The sequence below is a fragment of the Rhipicephalus sanguineus genome, chromosome 7 (assembly GCF_013339695.2).
Source record: "Rhipicephalus sanguineus isolate Rsan-2018 chromosome 7, BIME_Rsan_1.4, whole genome shotgun sequence".
In the NCBI taxonomy this organism is placed as follows: Eukaryota; Metazoa; Arthropoda; class Arachnida; order Ixodida; family Ixodidae; genus Rhipicephalus; species Rhipicephalus sanguineus.
Window position 1 is genome coordinate 98,209,490 of NC_051182.1, and position 22,262 is coordinate 98,231,751.

Genomic DNA, 22,262 nt, shown 5'->3' on the forward strand with positions numbered 1-22,262 from the left:
CGCAAAGTTGCTGTTTTCTCAGGCGCCCTCTTTTCAAACAGAGGCCGGTTCTCACTCTCGTCAGTGGGCGGGGCGTCTGCCCGTTGACGTCGCGATCTGCCTGTTCACGTCGCAAAAGACATAGCATCCTCATTGGCCGATAGCCACCATAAATCGAGAGCGGCGTTCGGATCAGATGCGCTTCTTGCCATGGGGTGCCGCCACTTGCTGGCGCCGCACTCGCGCACGCGAATCACAGCGGGAGAGCGATTGCATTTCATGATGCGCGCTGACATAACTTCTTTTCCCCGTGCCATCCCTCCCCGTGGAGCTTCCAGTGCGCTCGTCAGCACGAGAAAAGAGAGAAAGCACTGAGAGCGTGGGCCAAAACCCCATAACTCCGCTGATTCTTGACGGATTCGAGAAAATTTTTGCGGCAATCGATTCGGGAGGCAGTAAACTCCGATACAGAGGTCATTAGATCATTACTTGGAAAAGTGGTTCACGACCCCTTTAAGTACGAAATTCAAAAGTAAAACATTGACCTTCGCATTCTCATGGTAAGGTAAACCTATTATCAGAAAATTTAACAGTATAATTCTTGAACAATAATTTGTCAGTCTAAATGAATTCTGTGTTATCCTTTATTGAATTGAATTTACTTTATTCGCAACAGTATAAGCAATGTTGCAGGAGACCGGGGAAAGGAAAGCTGGTTAAGACAGCTTGACAGTGACCTGGCCACCCTACACACACATCAGCATAAGGGTGGTTGCAAAAAATAAATTAAATTTACATATGCAGTGCATTTTGCCTGGCTCACGTACAAAAATGTAGCATGCATTGCACATGCCACGTATAAGACACTCTTTGAACAAAAACATTTTTGATTAACACCAAAACGATGTAACCATTTCACAGGAAGGCTTCGAAACAGAAAGTAAACGAATTTATGTTAATAATGTTATGGCAAGAAACACTCTCCGTAGTTCTTTAAATTGAATTTGTGCGACGTTAGAGAGGTGTTCTTCACTAATTGCGTGCCTTAATGCCTCTTTAAAGAGCCCTGGGTGTTAAAAGTTAACTTGGGAGCCCTCCACTATGGTTTCTTGGAAAATACGCCAAGTTGTGTTGGGATGCTGTACCCCATAATCTAGAACGGCAAGTTGTGGTAGATATTTTGTCATAGTATTAGGCAAACTATGGTAGTTACATTAGTTATTAGTCACTTTTGAATTAAAAATGCAAAGCAAACAAGCAACAGAGATTCAGACTACACAAGCATTGTTTCATCTGGATCGCTCTTCTTTGTTTGCTTTGTGCTGTTAATTCAAATATGTCGCACATAGTTTAATCGATTGCATATTATGACAGGTGACTTACTTTGTGACACTCCCGGGCCTTGATATTCTCCTCGTCTTTAATTTTCAGGCACTGATGGACCTGTGGCGTTGGTACTTCCCAACCAGTGGCTGTGGGAGCTCATTGACGAGTTTATTTATCAGGTAAGACCCCAATTACCAAAAAAAGTAGTACATTGCCTTGTGTGTACGTTGGATTAAAGGTCATAGAACAGGTATCTCAGGTCTTTGTAAAACATCAGGCTTAGAAAGATTCATTTTCTTGGGCTGCTGTTCTTTTGGACATATATTTGGCTTTGTCATATTCCCATTATTCTTTCTGTTTCAACTAGACCTCTTGAAGTGCAATGTTGTAGAAAACATTTCCTTCTTCACACATTAGTTACTTCTCTACTTAGACTATGGAGTTCAGTAACTGCCTATACTATTCCTCAGATTGCATTTTCAACTATACTAGCTTGCATTATTTGGTGAACCCTGTGACAAGATGCACACTTTATATCAGCCATTGTTGAGGGATGTGAACTCCTCAAGTCTTCTGCTGCAGCTTTTTCATCCGTCCATCCTTTCAATGCTGTCTAAAAGATGTACAGATTAATTACTTGCCTGACAAAGGTTGCACAGTCGTCAGCGATATAAAAGGAAACATTGAGTTCGTTTTTAAGCAACAGTTAATCGTGATGTGTGGATACAAACACAATGTATTGCTGAGCAAGAGGTGTGAGTTTCCTCGGGTACATTTAGGGTTGTAAGCACTTTTGCCTTCACCAACTGCGTTCAGCCACTGTGGCCTCTTGAAAGTGACTTCAGTGTTCCATTTTATATTGTTTACAACTGTACATGTGGCGGCCAGTTCACTTGCAGCGCTGCCTTTGTTTCTGTTTCCTGCAAATTCTGTCGCATAAAGTAAAGATCATTCAAGCCATTGTCGGCAGCATGCTGCTGACCTTCAGTTCGGTATGATGAGGTGTAACAAGTGTGCACAAAAAATTCTGGGACCTGGCACAGTGTACTAGAAAACAGAGAACAGTATGTCAGTTTCATAGCTGTCTTATTTCAAATGTGCCGTGTAAGAGAATCATGAGAAACACCACACATCAGCACTACCTCTCTTTTTGAGCTACATTAGTTAGTAAGAGGCCAAGTGGCCTGATTATAATGGGCATTTGAATGTCTGTGCGCAGTTCCAGTCCTTCAGCCAGTATCGTAGCAACTTGAGCAAGAAGTCTCCCGATGAGATCGAGCTTCTCAACACCAACCCCAAGGTGAGTAAAGGCAACAACAGTTGCTGTAAGCAGAATGAAGCATTTATTTCTACGATGTTCATTCCCATTTATGTGGAGGTTGGAGCATACCCTGTAGCCTTTCATGAATGTTCATCTATTCATTGTGCAGTGTCGGGGTGCTGCCAGAGGCAAATAGACCTTTTTCGTAAATAGGGAGCAATACCGTGCTTCTTTCTGCACAGTGCTTGATGCTTTTGCAGGCTGAGTGCATGCAATGCATGCTTTAGATCAAGGCAATGACCGACACCGTCCCGAAGCTCACTGAGCCCAAGCCACTGGTGGTCTGTACGACTGTGATACACTAGGCTACCACAATTGTCACTTTTGTCAACAACCCCTGCCTAACTTCCATGAAAAGTGTATGTGTGTGTGTGTGTGAGTGCACGCGCGCGTGCGTGCATGCATGCGCCTCCTTCCAGTATGCTGGTAGTAGTGTATTGATGGACAGCATATCCTGGCAACAGATAATGCATTTATCAGATAAAATTGAACCTCCATGCAGTGAGATGAGCCCAAGCATCACAGTAGCTTATATTATAATGCCTGACGCTTTAAAGTTTTCTTGCACAACTATAATGCATGTTAGCTTACTTCAGAGGTCCAATTTGTACCTTAGCAGAGATCAGTTTGCTTTCAAAATGCTTGATTGCTGAGCAGCGGTGAGCCATAACACTTACAGCCACAGAGCCATGACTGGGTCTATCGTCTGAATAGCTGCTAGATAATACAGTAGAACCCCCGCTGTTACGTTCCTCACTGCTGCGTTTTCCCGGCTGTTACGTCATTTTGCGCCGGTCCCGGCATAGCTCCCATAGGATACAATGTATTGGGAACCCCGCTGTTACGTCGTAACTGTCGGACCGTTCCCGTATGATACGTCGCGAAGTGCGCTCGGAGCCGACCGAGTGCCTACCGAAGAGAGCGGCCATGGTGCATTTTCACGCAGCTTGGCCTGGTTTGACCGTAATATTAGCCGCATGAGAGGCGCAAGCAACAAGATCCTTCAATTGATGCACACAAAAGCGTGGCCTTCGAGATTCATATTGCAAAGATGGCGTCTATGACGTAGTTGCTCGCGAAAGCAAGGCCTTCGAGATTGGCATTTACTATTGACAAAAGCATAGCCTTTGAGATTTGTATTGCACAAACATGGCGTCTATGACGTAATTGCTTGCGAAAGCAAGGCCTTCGAGATTGGCATTCACGTCTGCCATCGCGTTGGCGTAGACTCATCATCATCGTTATTTGTCGGAGGACGGGAGGAGTTCGAGCTGGTTGGAGCTCGCATGGTCGTGTGCGCGGTTCGTGGTCGGACTCGCCGCGCTGGTCGCGATTGCGTGTGCTTAGTTCTTTCATACCTACAGCTGCTGGTGTTAAAAAAATCACATACGTTGATTACATTTCTGTGGATGAGGCCGTCCCCAGCTCCGCGTTTCTATTCATCGACTAGATCGCGGCTGAGCGCGCCAATTTTCGTGCTGCTCGTAAGCACTGAAATAAAATTCTGTACCACTAAATATTTTGGCGTTTTTCCTGTTTTTCGGCTCTTACGTTTCCTGTCTCTTACGTTTATTTCCTACGGTCCCTTCAAAAACGTATCAGCGGGGTTCTACTGTAGAAGGAGCACGTAAACCCCGGAAGCTGCCCTCTTCCAAGAAAGACGCTTGGTGTTTCAGATCTGGAACGTCCACAGCGTCCTCAATGTGCTCCACTCTCTCGTCGACAAGTCCAACATCAACCTCCAGCTGGAGGTGTACACCCAGGGAGGTGAGATGCTCCATCGCCGTTTCTCGCGCTGTGTTTCTCTTTGCCACCTGGCTGTATTGCACACTTTCATCGCCATATACTGCATGAAGCATACGACCCTCATATTTTAAGACCCTTTGCTGCGATGCCATAGCAGAACAGTTAATCTGACACGAAAGACCAAGAAAGCCATAAATTTTGAAGGTATCAGATATACATGAGATTTGGTCCTGACGTATCCTTCAGGTCTTAGGTTCTAAGGTGAATGAGGAGCTCATTATAAAAATGGCATGACATGCCTGTTGCACTCTTGAATGCAATAAGTTTGCCACATCTCCCAATCTGATTATCATAAACGTGATCATTTGTCTGCGTGAACGAGCCGCAGCGAATGATCATGACATTCCAAAATTCACTTAGCATTGACGCAGCGACATTAGTACTCTGCTTAGCCTTGATTTCCCACTCAGGGAGCATGATGACAACCGGGATTTAATGAGATTTGGTAGCCACTGATGCTGTTGGGTTATACTCAATTTAACCTCAAAACCTTGCGGCTACCCTCCGTGCAGGGGACCCCGACAGTGTGGCCGGGGAGTTTGGCCAGCACCCGCTCTACAAGATGCTGGGCTACTTCAGCCTGGTGGGGCTACTTCGTCTGCACTCACTGCTCGGCGACTACTACCAGGCCGTCAAGGTGCTCGAGAACCTCGAACTCAACAAGAAGGTAGCCAACTGTTTGCCCTCCAAGTACCCAATGCTTAATTTAAGGCCTACTCAATTCACAGTTAAGCTGCATTGGTACATAATCCAGGCAGTGCCTCTGGAGCACGTGGTTATTCCAAGGGTTGTCTGTGCAGTACTTGCATGCATTCTTCAATGTGGCAAAGCGAGGCAACTTTGTGGGTTCATCTAGAAAGTGAACTGGATATTTTAATTGTTAGAGAGAAGGACAATGCGTCTGTGTTTACACCATCGTCCTTTCAAGGAGTGCATGCTTGAATGCGCTTTTGGTTGTGGCTGCAGCTGCAAATTATCAGTAAAGTTGAAAATTGGGCGAGTTGGTGATAGTTCATGTTTACGTGGGAAGCAGCGCAAATTAGACAAGGCACGAAAAGGAACGTAGAAAGACAGGACGACCGCTGCACTCGCAACTAGTTTATTTCGAAGAAAACATAGTTAATATACATACATGCAGGTGTACCACGTGTGGCCATGACTTACATATTACAACGGTTTTTTTCAATGATTTTCCAAAAAAGACACTTCGCTATCACTCAGAACTACGGATGGCTGGCTGATGCAGTCATTTTTTCTTTTTGTGATATGGAAAGCTTCGATCACTTCCCTGGTTAGCTGATCCTTGTGATTGGAAAGTATTATCGTTTCAGAGAACAGCGGCTTGCAACCACAATCCAAGCAATGCCGTCTAATGTGAGAATACGCATTATTTTTTAGTGATCTCTTGTGTTCAGACAGCCTTGTGTTAACGCAACGGCCAGTCTGACCGATGTACATCTTTCTACATGACAAAGGCAAACAATAAACTACTGCAGTCTTACACTCTACAAACGGAGAAGCATGTTTAATGTTGCACTGAAATTGATAGAAAATTGTCGACAAAAAAGGATCGTTTTCAGTGCAACATTAAACATGCTTCTCCGTTTGTAGAGTGTAAGACTGCAGTAGTTTATTGTTTGCCTTTGTCATGTAGAAAGATGTACATCGGTCAGACTGGCCGTTGCGTTAACACAAGGCTGTCTGAACACAAGAGATCACTAAAAAATAATGCGTATTCTCACATTAGACGGCATTGCTTGGATTGTGGTTGCAAGCCGCTGTTCTCTGAAACGATAATACTTTCCAATCACAAGGATCAGCTAACCAGGGAAGTGATCGAAGCTTTCCATATCACAAAAAGAAAAAATGACTGCATCAGCCAGCCATCCGTAGTTCTGAGTGATAGCGAAGTGTCTTTTTTGGAAAATCATTGAAAAAAACCGTTGTAATATGTAAGTCATGGCCACACGTGGTACACCTGCATGTATGTATATTAACTATGTTTTCTTCGAAATAAACTAGTTGCGAGTGCAGCGGTCGTCCTGTCTTTCTACGTTCCTTTTCGTGCCTTGTCTAATTTGCGCTGCTTCCCACGTAAACATGCAAATTATCAGCTTTTCGCTCATCTACCAGAGTTGCAAGTTTGAAAATTCCACTTCTGCAGCAGCAGCAGCCAGCAAAGCTTAACAGCTGTTAGTGTACAGGCTAGCATATTAATGCTGTTTTAGTATTCATGTGTGGTATGGTGTGTGTGTTCTGTGCTGCCGTCAGGTGGTGCTTGTAGCCGGGCGTTCGCACAGACTCTCACCATACATAGCTGCGTCGCTAAGCTTCTGCTCTCACCAATGTCATGTAGGGGAGCCAAACCTCATCAGCAGATGCCAGCATTGTGCTGAGGAGACGAGCATAGCAGGATGCAATAGAGTATGCAGTGGACTCTTAGTAAACGGAAATCTGTTAAACAGAACTGCTGCTTAAATGGAACCACTGCCTCTGATATGATTGGTTTCATACCTGAATTCTGCACCCTTGTTCGTCTCTCGGTAAATGGAACTCCTGTTAAACAGAACATATTTTCCTGTTCCCTCCAGGTTCCATTTAATGAGAGTCTACTGTATTGTCACATGGCAGTGACGGTGAAGAAGGCGGCAGTCATGCTTGTTGAGACGAAACTCTTCATTGGGTGAACCTGTGCCCAGAAAACTAAGTAGCTCAAAGTACAAGCAATGTACTCTATACACTAATGGCGATGATCACAGTCGTTGGACGTCGATAATCTAATCATTGGCGGAACATATCGTCTTTTAACAGCGAAGCTGTTGAAGCTGGTTGTAAAAATTTTGGTGTCTGCAGAAAACCACCTCGGAGTGCCTCGTGTTGCCCAGCAACCGTGTGTGCCACAGCTGCGCTTCACCTGCTCCGCGAGTCCTAGTCACGTGACATTTTTCACTTGACTAGTCATGTGACACCTAGTCACGTGACATTTTGCACTTGACTATACTCGGCGACAACTTTTCTTGACAGCACTGTGGAAGCTACAGAACCAAAGCGCATGCCTGCTGCCGCGCCAGAAAATAGTACTTTAGTTTACTGATAATTATCTGATTTGCCTTGCTGAAATAAATGCTGCTTTATTTATTATGAGACTCAAACAGTTGCGGGAAGTCGTAGGTAAAATACAGTTATTGTTCACTTTGCAAGAATCCTTTCCTTTTCTTTCCATTTCTTAGACAGCACCACCTTTTCAGCACGCCCGTTTTCCAAAGTAAACATGGCGTCCGTGACGTAGTTGGCCAGTGTGCGGCCGCAAACGTGCTCTTTAGCTCTCCAAGAAAAATATACTCGTATTACGACACGAAAATGTACACTGAACAATCTAAATGTCACCCTGTTCGCATTTTTCTTGTATATGTTTTTCTAAACTGAAAGCGAGCAAAACAGAAATCAGCCGCAAGCTGCCGCACTACTTGCGGAGCAACACGAATGTGCGGAAGCCCCGCCTCCGTAGCCTTCGCTCCACTGTCAAGATAAGTTGTCGCCGAGTATAGTCATTTGACACTACACTCAAACCTCATTATAACAAAGTCACATCTTCCACAAAAATAACTTCGTTATATCCGAAAATTCGTTACAAATGTTTATTTGTAACACTGTAGCTATGACAAGACTATTCTTCATTTACTTCGTTATAAAGAGTCACGGGACTACTGTCACGTGACTATCACAAGAATCTGGTGACGCTAGTGTCATATGACAACCAATTGTCATGTGACTGGTGTCAAGTGACCAGAGTCACTTGACAAAAAAGTGTCATGTCGCTATTCACCTGAATAGTGGCACTAGTCACGTCACGTCAGGGCCAACTACACATGGCATAACCTTGCATAACCTCGAAAACACCAGGACCAGCTAGGTGCCGATCAGCTCCACTGTGTCTTTAGCCTTGCACCACTAGTGCAAGCTAGGCTCATCTTTATTATGCATCAGTGACCAAACCTTCTAGTGTTATCGCTGGTGCTCACGTAAGCTCCCGAATAAACTTGTCTACGCTTGTCCTGCGTGTAGTCTTAAAGGAGTCCTGACACAAAAATTTTCGCCCCGCGTTTTTTTGCTGCAATGTGTTGCTGGGGGCCTGTTAGTCATAACACGGCACATCGTGTGCTGCAGCGCGCGACAGATAATTAATTACAAGCTCCTCATTACTGACACAGCCTCAGTTTCGGTTTGACAGAGCTCCAAAAACGACAAGCCGCCAGGTGCACCTATCACCACCTAGCGAGTGAAACGCTCGGTCACGTGAGCACACAGAACAGTGACGCATTTCCGCGCGATCTGTCGTCGTCGGGCTCATCGTCGTCTGATGGCGACGATTTTCTTGCGGCGGGGATGGAAGAAATTTTCGACGTGGTGAATCACTTCAGGTTTGACCCGCTGGCGAGAAGCGATTCGTTGGGAAGCGCGTCAAAACAGAAATGGCGGCTACGACATCATCATAACTTGTACCGGCTGCAACGGTTACGTAGGGGAAGTAGGGGGCTCACCTCGGGTCACCTCCGAGGGTGTCAATGCACCAGGTGCGGCCTATAATGCTGGATCGCGCTCGCGAACTTCAAAATTCATATAAAATACCTTCCAAGCTTTATTCGCTGTCGATATTTTGCAGATGGTACACGCACGTACACGGGAATCGATCCCGCAGGCTATCTCAGCCGCGAAATTTTGTGTCAGTACCCCTTTAACAGAACAATGATTGTGAAGCTTCCCGAACATTGCTACGTAGCTTGCGCTGAGCAGTGATAACAGTTTTTGTGGGTGAAACATGAATACATCAAAATAAAGAAATAAGGATGCATAGCAATATGTAGCATCCTCATACGTGCTGTACTTTGATTTATGACAAAAGTGTCACATGGTAGAAGGAAGCTTGAGTACGGTACGTTCCAGGTTGAACAAAGTGCCATTAGATGCTACAACAAGCGTTACCATTCACGTTTTCTTCTCTGTACGCTGCTAAAACAATTACGCTGGAACACATGCATATTATCTAAAGTGAATGAATGAATGAACAGATTTTATTTCTGAAAACATTTAGAAAATTTTTATTTTTGTATGTTTTCAGAAATAAAATCTGTTCATTCATTCATTCATTCATTCATTCATTAGCTGAAACTGTTCTCAAAGTGTTGCCCCTTAGTCTCGCTTCTCTTTCCGCAACTGCTGCAAACCTTGTGCTTATTTGTCTTGCAGAGCCTGTACTCTCGGGTTCCGGCTTGCCAGATCACGACGTACTACTACGTAGGCTTTGCGTATTTGATGATGCGGCGCTACGCAGACTCCATCCGCACCTTCTCCAACATCCTGGTCTACATCCAGCGCACCAAGCATCTCTTCCCGACGCGCACGTACCAGGGTGACCAGGTGCGTACGCTTGTCACACCCCAAGTAGATCTGTTGTGTCCTTCTTGCAGTCTACACCTACAAGCTGTAATTTGTCTGGTTATATTTACGCAAGGTTGAGACTGTTCAGGCTCATTTATACCGGCGACTTGCACTGGTTGTGCTACCAAGCAATCACAGATGCCCATTTGGGTCAAAGAGCGAATGCTTTGGCTCATTCGCGCTCTGCTGAATTTTTCAGTTGCCCAACTGCAATCGCAAAGCTAGTGAACCAATCAACTGTGCCGGAACCAAACAGATGTGCACGATTTTTACTAGGTGATGTGCGGAGTGAGCACACGTGAACGGCATCAGAACTGTGAAACATTTTGGTGTGGCGACAGAAGGTTACATTAGCCGGCGTGAACGTCTGTAGCTTGGAGCCACTTCTTGGTTACCTGTTGCAAAGGTTAGTGCAAACCCTTCAAGACAATACTGAGAATGAGTCATTTAGCACTGTGTGAAGCCATGGGTCAATTTCATGGCACGCACTCGATAGTTGTTGGTGGCAGTCACTGGGCCAGGGAGCTGTTGTGTATGATCACGTTGTACTCACCATGATGGCATAAACAAAACACACGAGGTCTCTTGCCTGTTATTTCCACAGTTCCTAATAGTACATTTACATTAATTTTGATCTGCTGATCCTCATACCTTTAAACATGAAAAATTTAATGAAAAACCCATGGTACAGTTTTTCACATGCTGAGGTGAAGTTTCTTTTGTGGATAGCTCAGTAAGCTATTTTCCATGTACACTCAAACCTTGTTATAACGAACACGGATATAACGAATTATCGGTTATAACGAAGTAAAAGAAGAATAGTCTTGTCATAGCCACAGTGTTACAAATAAACGTTTATAACGAATTTTCGGATATAACGAAGTTATTTTCGCGGCAGATGCGACTTTGTTATAATGAGGTTTGAGTGTACTGTATTTACACAATTGTAGGTCAACCTATTTTACGAAAATTTGAAATCCAAGTCTTATTAAGGGGGGACACGGGTCTTAGAAGGCCAAAAATCGCGAAAAAATCGACTTTTTGAAGCTGACATTTTCGGAATCTATATCTATTTTTGCACAAGTCTGCTAAGTTTGTAGCTTCTATTTTCATTATTTCCGCCGTAAAATCAATCTGTAACACCAATATGAGGTTTGTCTGAGCGCAAATTGACGCTAAAATCGCGCTCTTTCCGCGCCGAACCGTTGCCGGTACACACGGGCTATCGTGGCCATCTTGATCTCGTTTGAAAGAGCCGTTTTTCATCTTCAATTTCCCGCCACCGCTGGCTCGCCTTGCTCATTGGTTTTCTAGCAAAAACGCGTCATCGAGAAGTACAAGCGCGCGATTCTATTGGCTGCTTGGGGCACGTGACAAAATCTAGGCATCCGATTCGCCAAGCGGCGTTTCCGGCGTCTGCTTCACCGCCGAGACGCGCGTGAGCGTGCGCCATTTTGTCCTGGTGTTGTCGACTGCCTACAGCTATGGGTCCTGTCATCAAGAAGTTCCGCACCAAACACAAATTCGGAAAGCGGGTGAGGCGATCGCTAGCCGAAAACTTCAGGAAGCGCCCCGCAACGACCCAGAACAACGAGGATGACGAACTCGCAGTGGCTGTCGACGCCAGCGCGGTAGGCCTAACGGACACTAGTCCTATGAGCCCGTCAGTTGCCGACAACGTCGCGGAAAGCGGCCGTGTGCGTCACGACACACAAATTCTGCAGCCCCAACAGATAGAAGACTAGAAGAAGAAGGCAGAAGTGAAGCTGCAAGAGATTTCATCTGTTGCGGCGACGGAACGGAAGCGCAGCCTTATCGCTAAACGCGCGGACGCCGCGGGTCCCCCATCTGATAAAACGACCTTCACCATCCTGGACTTGGAGGCGGTAAATGCTTTGATAATATTGCATTTAAAGTGCAAGATTTACAACGGAGACACCGAGATCAGGAGAGGCGAGCGGGAATACGGCCTTGCCGTCAAGCTTGAGCTAGTGTGTGAACTGCGGTGACGGGTCGTCAAAGTGGAGTTCGCCGCGCGTCGACGGACAGCAGAAAACAAATCCATTCACAGTAAACGTGCTCGCCACCTGCCCAATGCAGGCTACTGGCAACAGGCAGACTGCTTTTAACGACATATTTGCAATGATGAACATATCGCGTCGCGGCCTCCACACGAAAACGTGGCAGGCGTACGCGAAGAAGAAGCTAACACCTGCCGCTACTCTTGCTGCCTCGAAACTCATGAGTGAGTGCGCGAGTTCGGTTCGCGACATCTACGCGGAACTCAACGTGGACAACCCGGGAAACATCGCCGTGTCATACGACGGATCGTGGATGACGCGTGGACACTCGTCGCATATTGGCGTCGGTATCGTCATTGAACTGATAAGCGGCCTCGTTGCAGCAGAACTTGAAACTTGCAGCAGAACTTGAAAGAAAAAGGCATGCTCATGCTAACAATCAGTCTGATTATATGCCTGGTGCATATTAATCACTAAAAGTATGTGTGCCTTTGATATTTTTCATTCTGTAATGCTAAATGAAGTTTTAACCTTTTTTGCTCATTTTCTCAAAACATGGATTTTGGCCACTTCCCTTGTTTGCTTCTTCTGTAAAAGCCGACCTAGGACAGCTAGAGCTACAATTCTTTTTGCACAACCTAGCTAAATGTGCATAAAAAGCAATGCTGCAAGCAGATTTTCAATCTGCAATTCCAATTTTTTTTTATATTAGTTTAAAATTTTCTTGTTTTTGGCTAGGTGTAGGCCATGAACTCATTAGTGCTGTAAATTGAGAAGTAGTTGTTCGATTTCCAATCAGCTTGCAGCGTTGCTCTCCTTAGGCTTTCTGGTATCTATATATGGGTTTATAATGATGTTATGTTGCATAGATAATTTTTTATTGTTTCAGCAAACAATAAAATGAGATTACTAATTATCTCTGAAAATAATTGACCTGTGTAAAATATAACTGGATAGTTAAATAAAGCTAAAAAAACTGAACAAAGCAGTGCAGTTTCATCTAATTTGGCCAAGAAATAACCTATGTTATCTCTAAAAACCATGTCCCCCCTTAAGAGACTGCCAAGCGCAGCATCAACGAAACATGGTTTCAAACATTACGTGCTGCAAAATTCCAGCTTTACTCAAAGTTGACTTCAACGACGAGCAAACCGGTTGTTTAGATGGGAGAAGGGGCAATAACGTGTGCCTCCGCGGGCCGGAATGTCGGTTGACTTGTTTTTGTGTCCCCCTGTGCAGATCAACAAGCAGACGGACAAAATGTATGCCCTGTTGGCCATCTGTTTGACGCTGCACCCGCAACGCATCGACGAGAGCATCCTGTCTCACCTGAAGGACAAGCACGGCGAGCAGATGAACAAGATGCAGCGGGGGTGAGTGGAGTAACACACACAACATCCAGTCTTTAGCACTGCCCTTTCTAGTAGGGTCGGGCGAATATTCGAGCGCTTTGACTGTTCGAACGAATATTGCAGTATTTGAATTCGCTTCAACACGAATTCAAATTATTCAAAATTTCAAAGTATTTGAAATTAACGAATAGATGTACGTATATTTGACCACATGTAACCAGCCTGAAAAGGTGGTTTTGCTGCAGCGCGGGGCTGCTATCTCATGAAACAACTCATCCAGGGGAAGTCCAGGTGATGCGGACATTTAGCCGCACTTCAAGGTTAAATGTACGTACCTGCACTTCAATTAAATGTATGTTTAAATGTTTAAACATTTGTATGTTTAATGTATGTTTAAATTATGTTTAAATGTATGTATCTGCACCTCAATTAATTATTTTTTAAGTTGAAAAGCGCGTTATGCAGGCTTATATGCACTAGGTGTAGCATATTTTAAAATGTAATACCGTATTTTCTCGCATATAACCCGCCTTCGCGTATAACCCGCACCCCTAACTTTGAACTCCCCGAAAAAAGAAAAAAAATCCTCGCGTATAACCCGCATGCTTAGCTTTAAAAAAACTGTTTAGGGAAGTCACAACTGCACAGTCACAATCTCGTTTACAAAAGAACTTTATTTCAAAGTGATCGCCGCAACGTTGACGGCGCCGATTCCCATTCCTTCAATTATCGCCCGACTCGCCGCTGTAGCTGCTGCGACAGCGGCGCGTTTCTTCCGCAGCAGCTATAATCTCAATTTTTCTTTCGCGGTGAAAGATTGCCGCCGAGACCCACTCATGGTGCCTCACCAGACAAGGCTGACCAACGGTACAAACTGGCCACACCTGACTCGGAGACAGACGCTGTCAAATCGCTGTTGTGACGCTGTTGACCAAATCGAACAAAGCACGCAAAAAGTGAACACGCTACGGAGGGGATCTGTCTATGGCCTGTGTTGGCTTTTATTGGCTTTGCACCAGACGATGCCGATGGGGATGCGGACTGCACGGCAGGCCATGCATTGCCGTGAAGCCGACCTCTGCTTCCGGATTATTCGCAGATAACCCGCACCCCCACTTTTCAGGCGATTTTTTTCAATTTTTGGTGCGGGTTATATGCGAAAAAATGCAGTATAGTTTACGGCTTATAACTTGCGCCCTATTGCTATTCAAATCCTGCCACTATTAAATTACTTCCTTCCACATAAATTGAATGCAGGGACAAGGCCGTGTTTGCCGAGATCTTCAGCGTGGCCTGCCCCAAGTTCCTGAACCCTGTGCCGCCACCCCTCAATGCGGCAACACTCGAGAACAAGGAGACGAGAAACTATGCCAAGGTCAGTTCTGGCACTCCTGCACGCAACTATTCTCGCAATAGTTCGCGCTTGTGTTGCAGCTGCAGTCGTATCGTACACTTGGGAGACACTTGCTTAGAACTTACGTCTGTCGTGTGCTACTTATTGCTTTTATTTTTTTTAATTTAAGCATAACCTTCGCGTTATAGCATTGAGGCTATTCTCGGCGTTCGCAAAGTTCTTCGCAGTTGTATGTTACTTTCAACTGGCACCGCGTTCAGCTTGCTGCTGTTAAGCACCCTAGCAGTGGACATTGCATTGGGCTGGCTGAAATTGAGTGCTCAGGGTACATTTGATGTGTTTGTCCAGAGCAGTGCAATTTTTTGTAGAGTGCTGAAAGTGCGATAGAAATCAGGGTAGATTTTGGCCATATGGTGCCTCTACTTGCTCTTCAAGACACCAGACATTCCTGAGGGTGCTCTATATGCGAAAAAAAACTGCAAATCGGGAGTGTTGTTTGAGCCAGTTGAATGTACCATAGGTTTCTGCTTGGGTGCATAGTACGATCACTCTTGAGTGGGTGTTTGCCATGCTGACACAATGGTTGTCAAACTCTGTGCACACAGCAGTAGTCAGTCTCTTCAGTTTGTCTTCACGGGCTGCTGAAGACTGGACCAACAAGTTGCACTCATCAACAGTCACTCTAAAGAAACCGAGCCTGAGGCATTCTTAATAGTCTGGAACAGTTAAAGAAAAGTCACTAGTCTCTCATCCAGCAGAGCACTTAGTGATGGGTGTTGAATCATTATCTAGTTTCTGGGAATGACTGTTCCTGTTATGACTTTTCTTTAATGGCAGACGAACTGTGTGTGACTGAAATTGCTCACCACGAAGCTGGGAAGTGTCGCATTGTTGGCTTGTGGATTGAATATGTTGGTGTCGCGTTCAAGCCGAGTGTGACCAGCATGTTGGCAGTAGATGCATCAAGTGACGCTGTCACTTTCTTTGCAGGAGCCTCTTCAGCAACAGCTCAATGTCTTCCTCAGCGAGGTTGAGGGGCAGCTCATGATTCCTACCATCAGGAGGTGAGCCATCAGTTCCTACATTGGGCAGATATGGCTTAACCTGTGGTACATCTTTGTTCTTCCTATCAGTCTATAGCAGGGGTCTCAAACTTACCTCAGCTAGCGGGCCGCAGTCATGAAACAGTGAAGAAGGTTGGAGCGGGGAAGGTGGGGGCATAACACTTACGTAATATCCCATTGGATGAGTGTTATGCTGTTCAGTCAGGGCAGTTGCTGTAGTCCAGGCATTTCTTGCCCTGAAGCACCCGGTGGTGTAGCATGTGTTTCCTTTTCCTGAGTGGCCGTTAACCACTGGAAGGCCTGATTATCTTCTACTACGTATTTAGTAATTATAAAAATTGTAGTTACTAATCTGCACGAGAAACCTCTGCATACTTTGCATAGTTGGTACCGCTTTGCTCTGTGGAAATTACAGTAATACCTCGTTAACTCGAACTCGCATATCTCGAAAAATCGGCTAAGTCGAAGTTTTGCGCGGTACCGAACAATTTCCCATAGGTGCAATGTATTTATTGCCCTTTATCTCGAAGTATTTCCGTGCCCACTTTCGGTTATCTCGAAATCTCGACTGATAATGGAACTGAAACTTCGCCGCCGAACCGTTTCACAAAATACTAGCGGCAAAATGTCATACGTTTCACAAGGTTCGCGCGAGGCTGCCACGTTTACGACGAAGTGGACACTGTTCCCGAAAGTAAAGTCGGGACCTAGCGGCATACCAACTTTGTCGAGCAACCCTGTGTCTTGTCATGTGACGCTATAGACGTGCACATAAGCAGGCCCTGCAAAATAGCTCGGGTCGTACACGTTTTGTTTACCGTCAGAGATGCGATTTCAGCATTTTATTTACGCAAGGCACGTCGCGCGGATTTTTTGGTCGGTCGTGCGATGTGGTGAGGATAACGCCACCAAAGCAAAGCAAGTCACTGATGCTGCAAAGAAAAGTAGCCCTAATCAAAGAAACGGATTCGAGGCTCGAAGTTTCCGGACGTCAAAACGGCGCTGAATGTGTGGCATCGTGCGAGAGGAGCCCCTTCCAGTCACATCGACAGATAAGGCCGATTCTCTGGACTTAGCGGTGGGCTAAACTGACCTAGCCTGCAACATCGGCTGGTTTGACCATTTTCTTAAGCCAAACAACGTGGCGTCACGCACAGTGATCGCGGCAGCGTCGACGCAGCTACTCGAGGGGTGACGACATCCGCCGAAACAAGAAACATGCTTCGCTTGATGCGAAATAAATTTGAGTGCAGCGGCGCGGATGATCGGCACATGCGCTGTGTTAAGCAACTCGAGAAAGCTTTGCTAGGTGCAAGTGTTACTGAGAGGCAGACCAGCCTTAGTCGGTATCTCTGCACTAAATAAAAAGGCAGTGCCGAAAAACACAGCTGGTTAATAGCGCTGGTATGTCATTATTTTTCTTCAAAACCTTTACGAAGAGCCAGTTTGGCGCTCCTGTTAAGAAACTGGTCAGTAGGGATAACGTTTCTAGATAGAACTGAACTTCTCAATGGAATTTGCCCAACTTTGCTTATCTCGAAAATCTGCTTATCTCGAAATTTTTTCTGGTTTTTACTACTTCGAGTTAACGAGGTATTACTGTATAGCTCTGGAGAAACCACGATTTAGTCATCCAGGCGTTACAGCTCTTGGCGTTTGGAGTTACGGTCGTGGAAAATTAGGCTGTTGGCCATGTCCTGTTGACGTCCCACCGTTCTGGTGGTGCTTTGGCAAGGGCGGCCTCTGCCGTGGTCATCCCAAAGAATTTGCATCAGTCATGTCTTGACTGGTGCTGTAATGGAACGGCCAACATTTTTTAACCCTTAATCATTAAGTGTAACTTTATTTTGTATGACCCTCATATTATGGTAACGTTTTATTGTAACATGTAATGAAAAAGAATTTTATTCATTCAATCATGAAGATGTTACTCAGCAACGTAAATTTACAGAAAGAGGTCCCAAAGCTCTAGGCTGCAGGGGTACCTCCTTATTATAAATTGGAAGAAAGTGGCGAGCGATACAGTGGTTATGTAGAAGAAGTTGTCCAACTGTACTATTTACTAGCAGGTGCTTCATTACACTTGTACTTCTGTATTGTCTCCTAACATCTCTTGCACTGTCCCACTGATAAGTTCACGGGCTCGGATGAAGGCGTGATAGCTCATCATAGCGTTATTCATGGTGCCTTTTTTCTTTCTTATCTGTGATCCTGTCCATTATCACTGTTCCCAAATGGGGAACCTCTTGATATTCCTTGTTGTGCAAGTCATGTGTTTTACATTTGTTTTTGAGCCTAAATGAACAATTGGTGTATCTTTATCCTTTTCCCTTCAGCTTCCTGAAACTGTACACCACAATGCCTGTCTCAAAACTGGCAAGCTTCCTCGAGGACAGTGACGTGAGTTGGCGTAGAACCTTCCTACAACCTTTTTTCTACAGTTGCCAACCAATAACCAGGACTTGAAGGGAAGCACAAGAAGAGTCTGAATATTTGGAGGTCTATTGGCCGCGTATCTGTGTGCTTCGCTGCAAATGTCATCAAAAGACTTTAGAGGAGGCACTGCGTGAGATAGGGACGCCATCTGGCAATATGTCGGGAAACATGAGCTTGTGCAGAAGGCTTTCGTCGGCAGAGGGCTTTTTCGTGCGTAGCGTTGCATTTTCAGCGCAGCCTAAGAAACACTAGGGTCTTTAGAATTAAGTTTCTATGTATTTTCTAGTAAAGGAACACACCATCTGATGCTTATGTATTGATGGTGTGCCTCAGATATGCGTAACATTTGCATTTTGATAGACAATGTTCACAAGTATGTACGCAGCTACCAGTTCAAGATGGCTGGGCGTTCAGCAAGTGCTTAAACTTTGGGCGGGTGGCTGAATCGTGTGACAGACAGACAGAAAGACAGACCAAAAATTTCTGCGTTTAAGTTCCCCAAGAAAGAATATCGTCTTTAAAAAAAAGAAAGCCAACACCTTATTTCCCAGTTATCCATCTGCTCCGTGGTTGCGGCTCTTCACTGCAAGGCGCCACCAGTTCAAGTGCTTCCGTCACATGCATGCTATTTTTGTGACCTTATCTGTTCGCCTGCAGACCCCCTCTTCTAATGCGAGTTTCAACTCCTAAATGTTTCTTGCACCGTGGTTTAATTTGAGCCTTGGGTGCAGTAGGTGTACGTCTAAACAACTGTGTATACTTTGGTAATCCAAAAAACGGCAGGAAGTGGAAGATCGAAGCTTGCCATGAAAAAAATCCGTAAACAGGGGGTGGGTGCTCGAGCCGACGTTTCGACAAGTGGACTTGTCTTCCAGCCTCGAAGAAGACAAGTCCACTTGTCAAAACGTCGGCTCGAGCACCCACCCCCTGTTTACGGATTTTTTGTTTTACTTTGGTAGATTCATTGAAAAGGCACCAGTGACATATCAAAGCTAAAATATCATTATTCCTGTTCAAGATTGTGGAAACCGCATGGTTGTGAAGCTGGAGTCATGATTATCGCATGCTGAGAAATATCTCATTCGATATTTTGGTTGCCCTTGGTTACTTGAAGTCTATGGGTCCAGTGGCTGTGCCACTGAGCTATCCAAATAATTAGGCATGTGTTTAAATTGTCAGTCAAAGACTGTACTACACTCAAACCTCATTATAACAGTCACATCTGCCACGAAAATAACTTCGTTACGTTCGAAAATTCGTTATAAATGTTTAATTGTAACACAGTATCTATGACAAGACCATTCTTCAGTTACTTCGTTATAACCGATAATTCGTTATATCCGAGTTCGTTATATCGAGGTTTGAGTGTATTGCCAACTGCACTGGACTTTTGAAGGATTCTTAAAAAACAAAATGCCTGATTTCTCCTTCTTGTCTGTGCAGATAAAAACCAGGAACTTCCATTGTCACCTCCTCAGCTTCAAGGTGAGTGCGGCGGCAGCCATAAGGCTTACATTTAAAAAAAAAGCATTTTTCAAAGATTACATGGCACTCCTTTGTCCACTGTTTGCCATGTTTCAAATTTTTACTGTAGAACAACTGTCACTTACTTCTTTCAAGAAAAAAAGGTTGCATCTAGGCCAACTTACTGTTCACCTAGGTACAAGCTTAGGCGAGTTGGTCATTCGTTCTTGGGTATAGTGCGAAAAAACACAGGACGCACATAAATGAACGGGACAAGGCACTACTTACAATTGGAGTTTATTGCACAAAAGAATACTAATTGATATATAGGTAGGTAAAATTTGGAATGCGACAAAGGAAGGAAAAGATAAGATAGGCAAAGCGAAAAAATAAAACCACTGCTGGTCAGGTACGGTTAGCAAATCGGTAAGCAATTTCTTGTCGGTTAACAGCACAGAAAGGAAGCTGATGTACGGGTCTTTGTGAGATTTTATTTCATAGGATTCAACAATTTCATGCATTAGTTGGCTGTTACTTCCATGCCTGCCTACTGTTCATGTAGGCAGGCCTTAGGGCATTGTAAGCTGCGTGGAATTGCATAGATGCAAACAGGCACGATCCGTACTGTTCTTTCGAACTGAACAGTCGGTAACAACAAGAATGGCAATCACTCCAAGAAAATTGTGTTCTGGTTTGTATAGCTGGCTTTGCACCATTTGGCGTGTGACAGTTGGTGTTTGAGTTCTTGAACTTTTATCATTGGTCTTTGATCTGATTGCTTCACCTTGCTTGTTCTACGTACGTTGCAGCACAAAATGAAGAACGTCGTCTGGACCAAGGGCTCCAGCAGCTTGGACGGTGAATTCCAGTCCGGCTCGGATGTCGACTTCTTCATTGACAGGGTGAGTATGGGAACACTCGTTGCTTTTTGACAGTTTTGCCAGATATTCAGGTTTCGCATTGTAGATGTGCTTGGCTGAAAGTGTGTATTTTAGGGGAGTGTCTCGGCCTAAGCGTTGAATGGTTCAAACTTGCGTTAGAATTTTGTACAGCGCAAAAGGTGTAAGGGGACACTATAAAGAGAAAAAGCATTCTTTTTTTGAGCAAAGCCTTTTATAACTCTCAGATTTAGGCATCACATGCAAAAAAACCCGGTGCCTTTAAGCGCAAAGAAATGAAGCCCTCAAAGGTGCACCGGTCACAGGCATGTTTTGTGTGCACCGTTTTCCAATAATTGATGCTCTCTCGATCGTGGGCTTGTTGGTGATTGGCCATTTCTGATATGGCAATCTGATCTTTTATCAAGATGACTTGTCACATTTCATTGTTGCCCGATTGTGAATTTATGACCGTCGTTGTTGCCAGTTGCGACCAAAATGTTGCGCTGCTAAGCACGTGGATGAAGGTTCATTTGGATGAAGGTCCACATGGATGAAGGCGCTAACCACGTGGGTGACCATGCCGCGGCGAGTCTCCCGATTTCAGAAGTCCGTAGGTTGGCAGGCATGCATGTGACCGGCACACCTTCGAGGGCTGCATATCTGTATGCTTGCTGGCACCAAGTTTTATATATAAAAGCTTCACTTTAAAGACATAGCTGTAACTGCTCCTAACACACAGTTGTGCAGAGTGAGTCTTGTCACCATTTATTAAGAGTGGCATTCTAGATTAAACAACAAATGTCATGAAAATATTCAACATTCTCCCTTTTGTGGAGGAGGAGGAGGAGGAATAAACTTTATTATCAACCAGCAATTTACCTAAGTTCCTTGGCCTAGGCCTCCCACGTGGGGGAAAATTTTTTTTTTCTGGTTCCATTTACAGAGGTACAAAAATTCAATGTTGATTAAGAAAAAATTTTTTTTTCGTTGCCCAAATGTATAACTAAGCTAAACCATTTAAGAGAATATTGTTTCGTTTAAAGGGACACTAAAGTGAAATATGACATCAGTTTAGACACAAATTATTCTTTCAGAACTCTGTGTTCATTAGTAACTTCACTATCTTAGGTTAATTATTAGAAGAGGAAATGAAGGTGAATGTCTTGTGTTTGAACTTTTCCCCGATAGTTTATCATGCTAACGTCAACATGACATCACGAGTTTCAAAGTCTTTTTGCTTATTTTGGACACGTTGTTTCAGTGAAATGTCCAGAAGCTTGCTATGTTAAGACTTTGTGCCCCTTAGAATGCAATGTAAACGATTTTTGGCGACAAACAATTACATAGGCCCCGACAGATGTTATCAATATCTACGACGTCATGGTGTGCTGGTGTGGGAGCTTCAAGGTGGCACCACCTTCCGTTTTTATTTTTATTTATTTTCTTTGTGCTTAAAAGGTTTCTTCTCAGGGTACGGATGGTGCTTCCGGTATTGTGAAATTGTAGTTCACTAATAGAAGAAACATCGTTTTTCTTTTTAGTGTCCCTTTAAAGGTTAGTTTCATTTCCATCTACCGAAATCCTGTTGTGTCTTGCATGTCTGGGAACGGCACCCAGCGTATTCACCACGGTCAAGTCATCCAGATGTGTCAACTTGCACATTTGGAGTTACGTTCGTGGGAGATCAATCCTTTGGCTCCGTCTCATTGGCGACTCACCGTTCTGGTGATCCGCCTTTGAAGACTGCCTTAGTGAAGGTCGCCTCAGAGAGTTGGCACTGAGCTTTGTTCACGGCTGGTGCCTTAGTACGGCGACCAAC

General features: G+C 44.6%; 1 protein-coding gene across 2 annotated transcripts in view; it reads left to right on the top strand.

Moving 5' to 3' along the window:
* Positions 1-22,262, top strand: part of LOC119399638 (eukaryotic translation initiation factor 3 subunit L) — a 34,611-nt gene that overhangs the window by 8,609 nt on the left and 3,740 nt on the right. For both annotated transcript variants that reach the window (XM_037666450.2, XM_037666451.2), the window contains exons 7-17: positions 1,411-1,484; positions 2,525-2,605; positions 4,303-4,393; positions 4,945-5,099; positions 9,680-9,850; positions 13,132-13,265; positions 14,502-14,619; positions 15,589-15,662; positions 17,999-18,062; positions 19,542-19,583; positions 20,372-20,464. In XM_037666450.2, the coding sequence (XP_037522378.1) occupies positions 1,411-1,484; positions 2,525-2,605; positions 4,303-4,393; positions 4,945-5,099; positions 9,680-9,850; positions 13,132-13,265; positions 14,502-14,619; positions 15,589-15,662; positions 17,999-18,062; positions 19,542-19,583; positions 20,372-20,464 (1,097 nt within the window). The remainder of the gene's footprint in view (positions 1-1,410; positions 1,485-2,524; positions 2,606-4,302; positions 4,394-4,944; positions 5,100-9,679; positions 9,851-13,131; positions 13,266-14,501; positions 14,620-15,588; positions 15,663-17,998; positions 18,063-19,541; positions 19,584-20,371; positions 20,465-22,262) is intronic.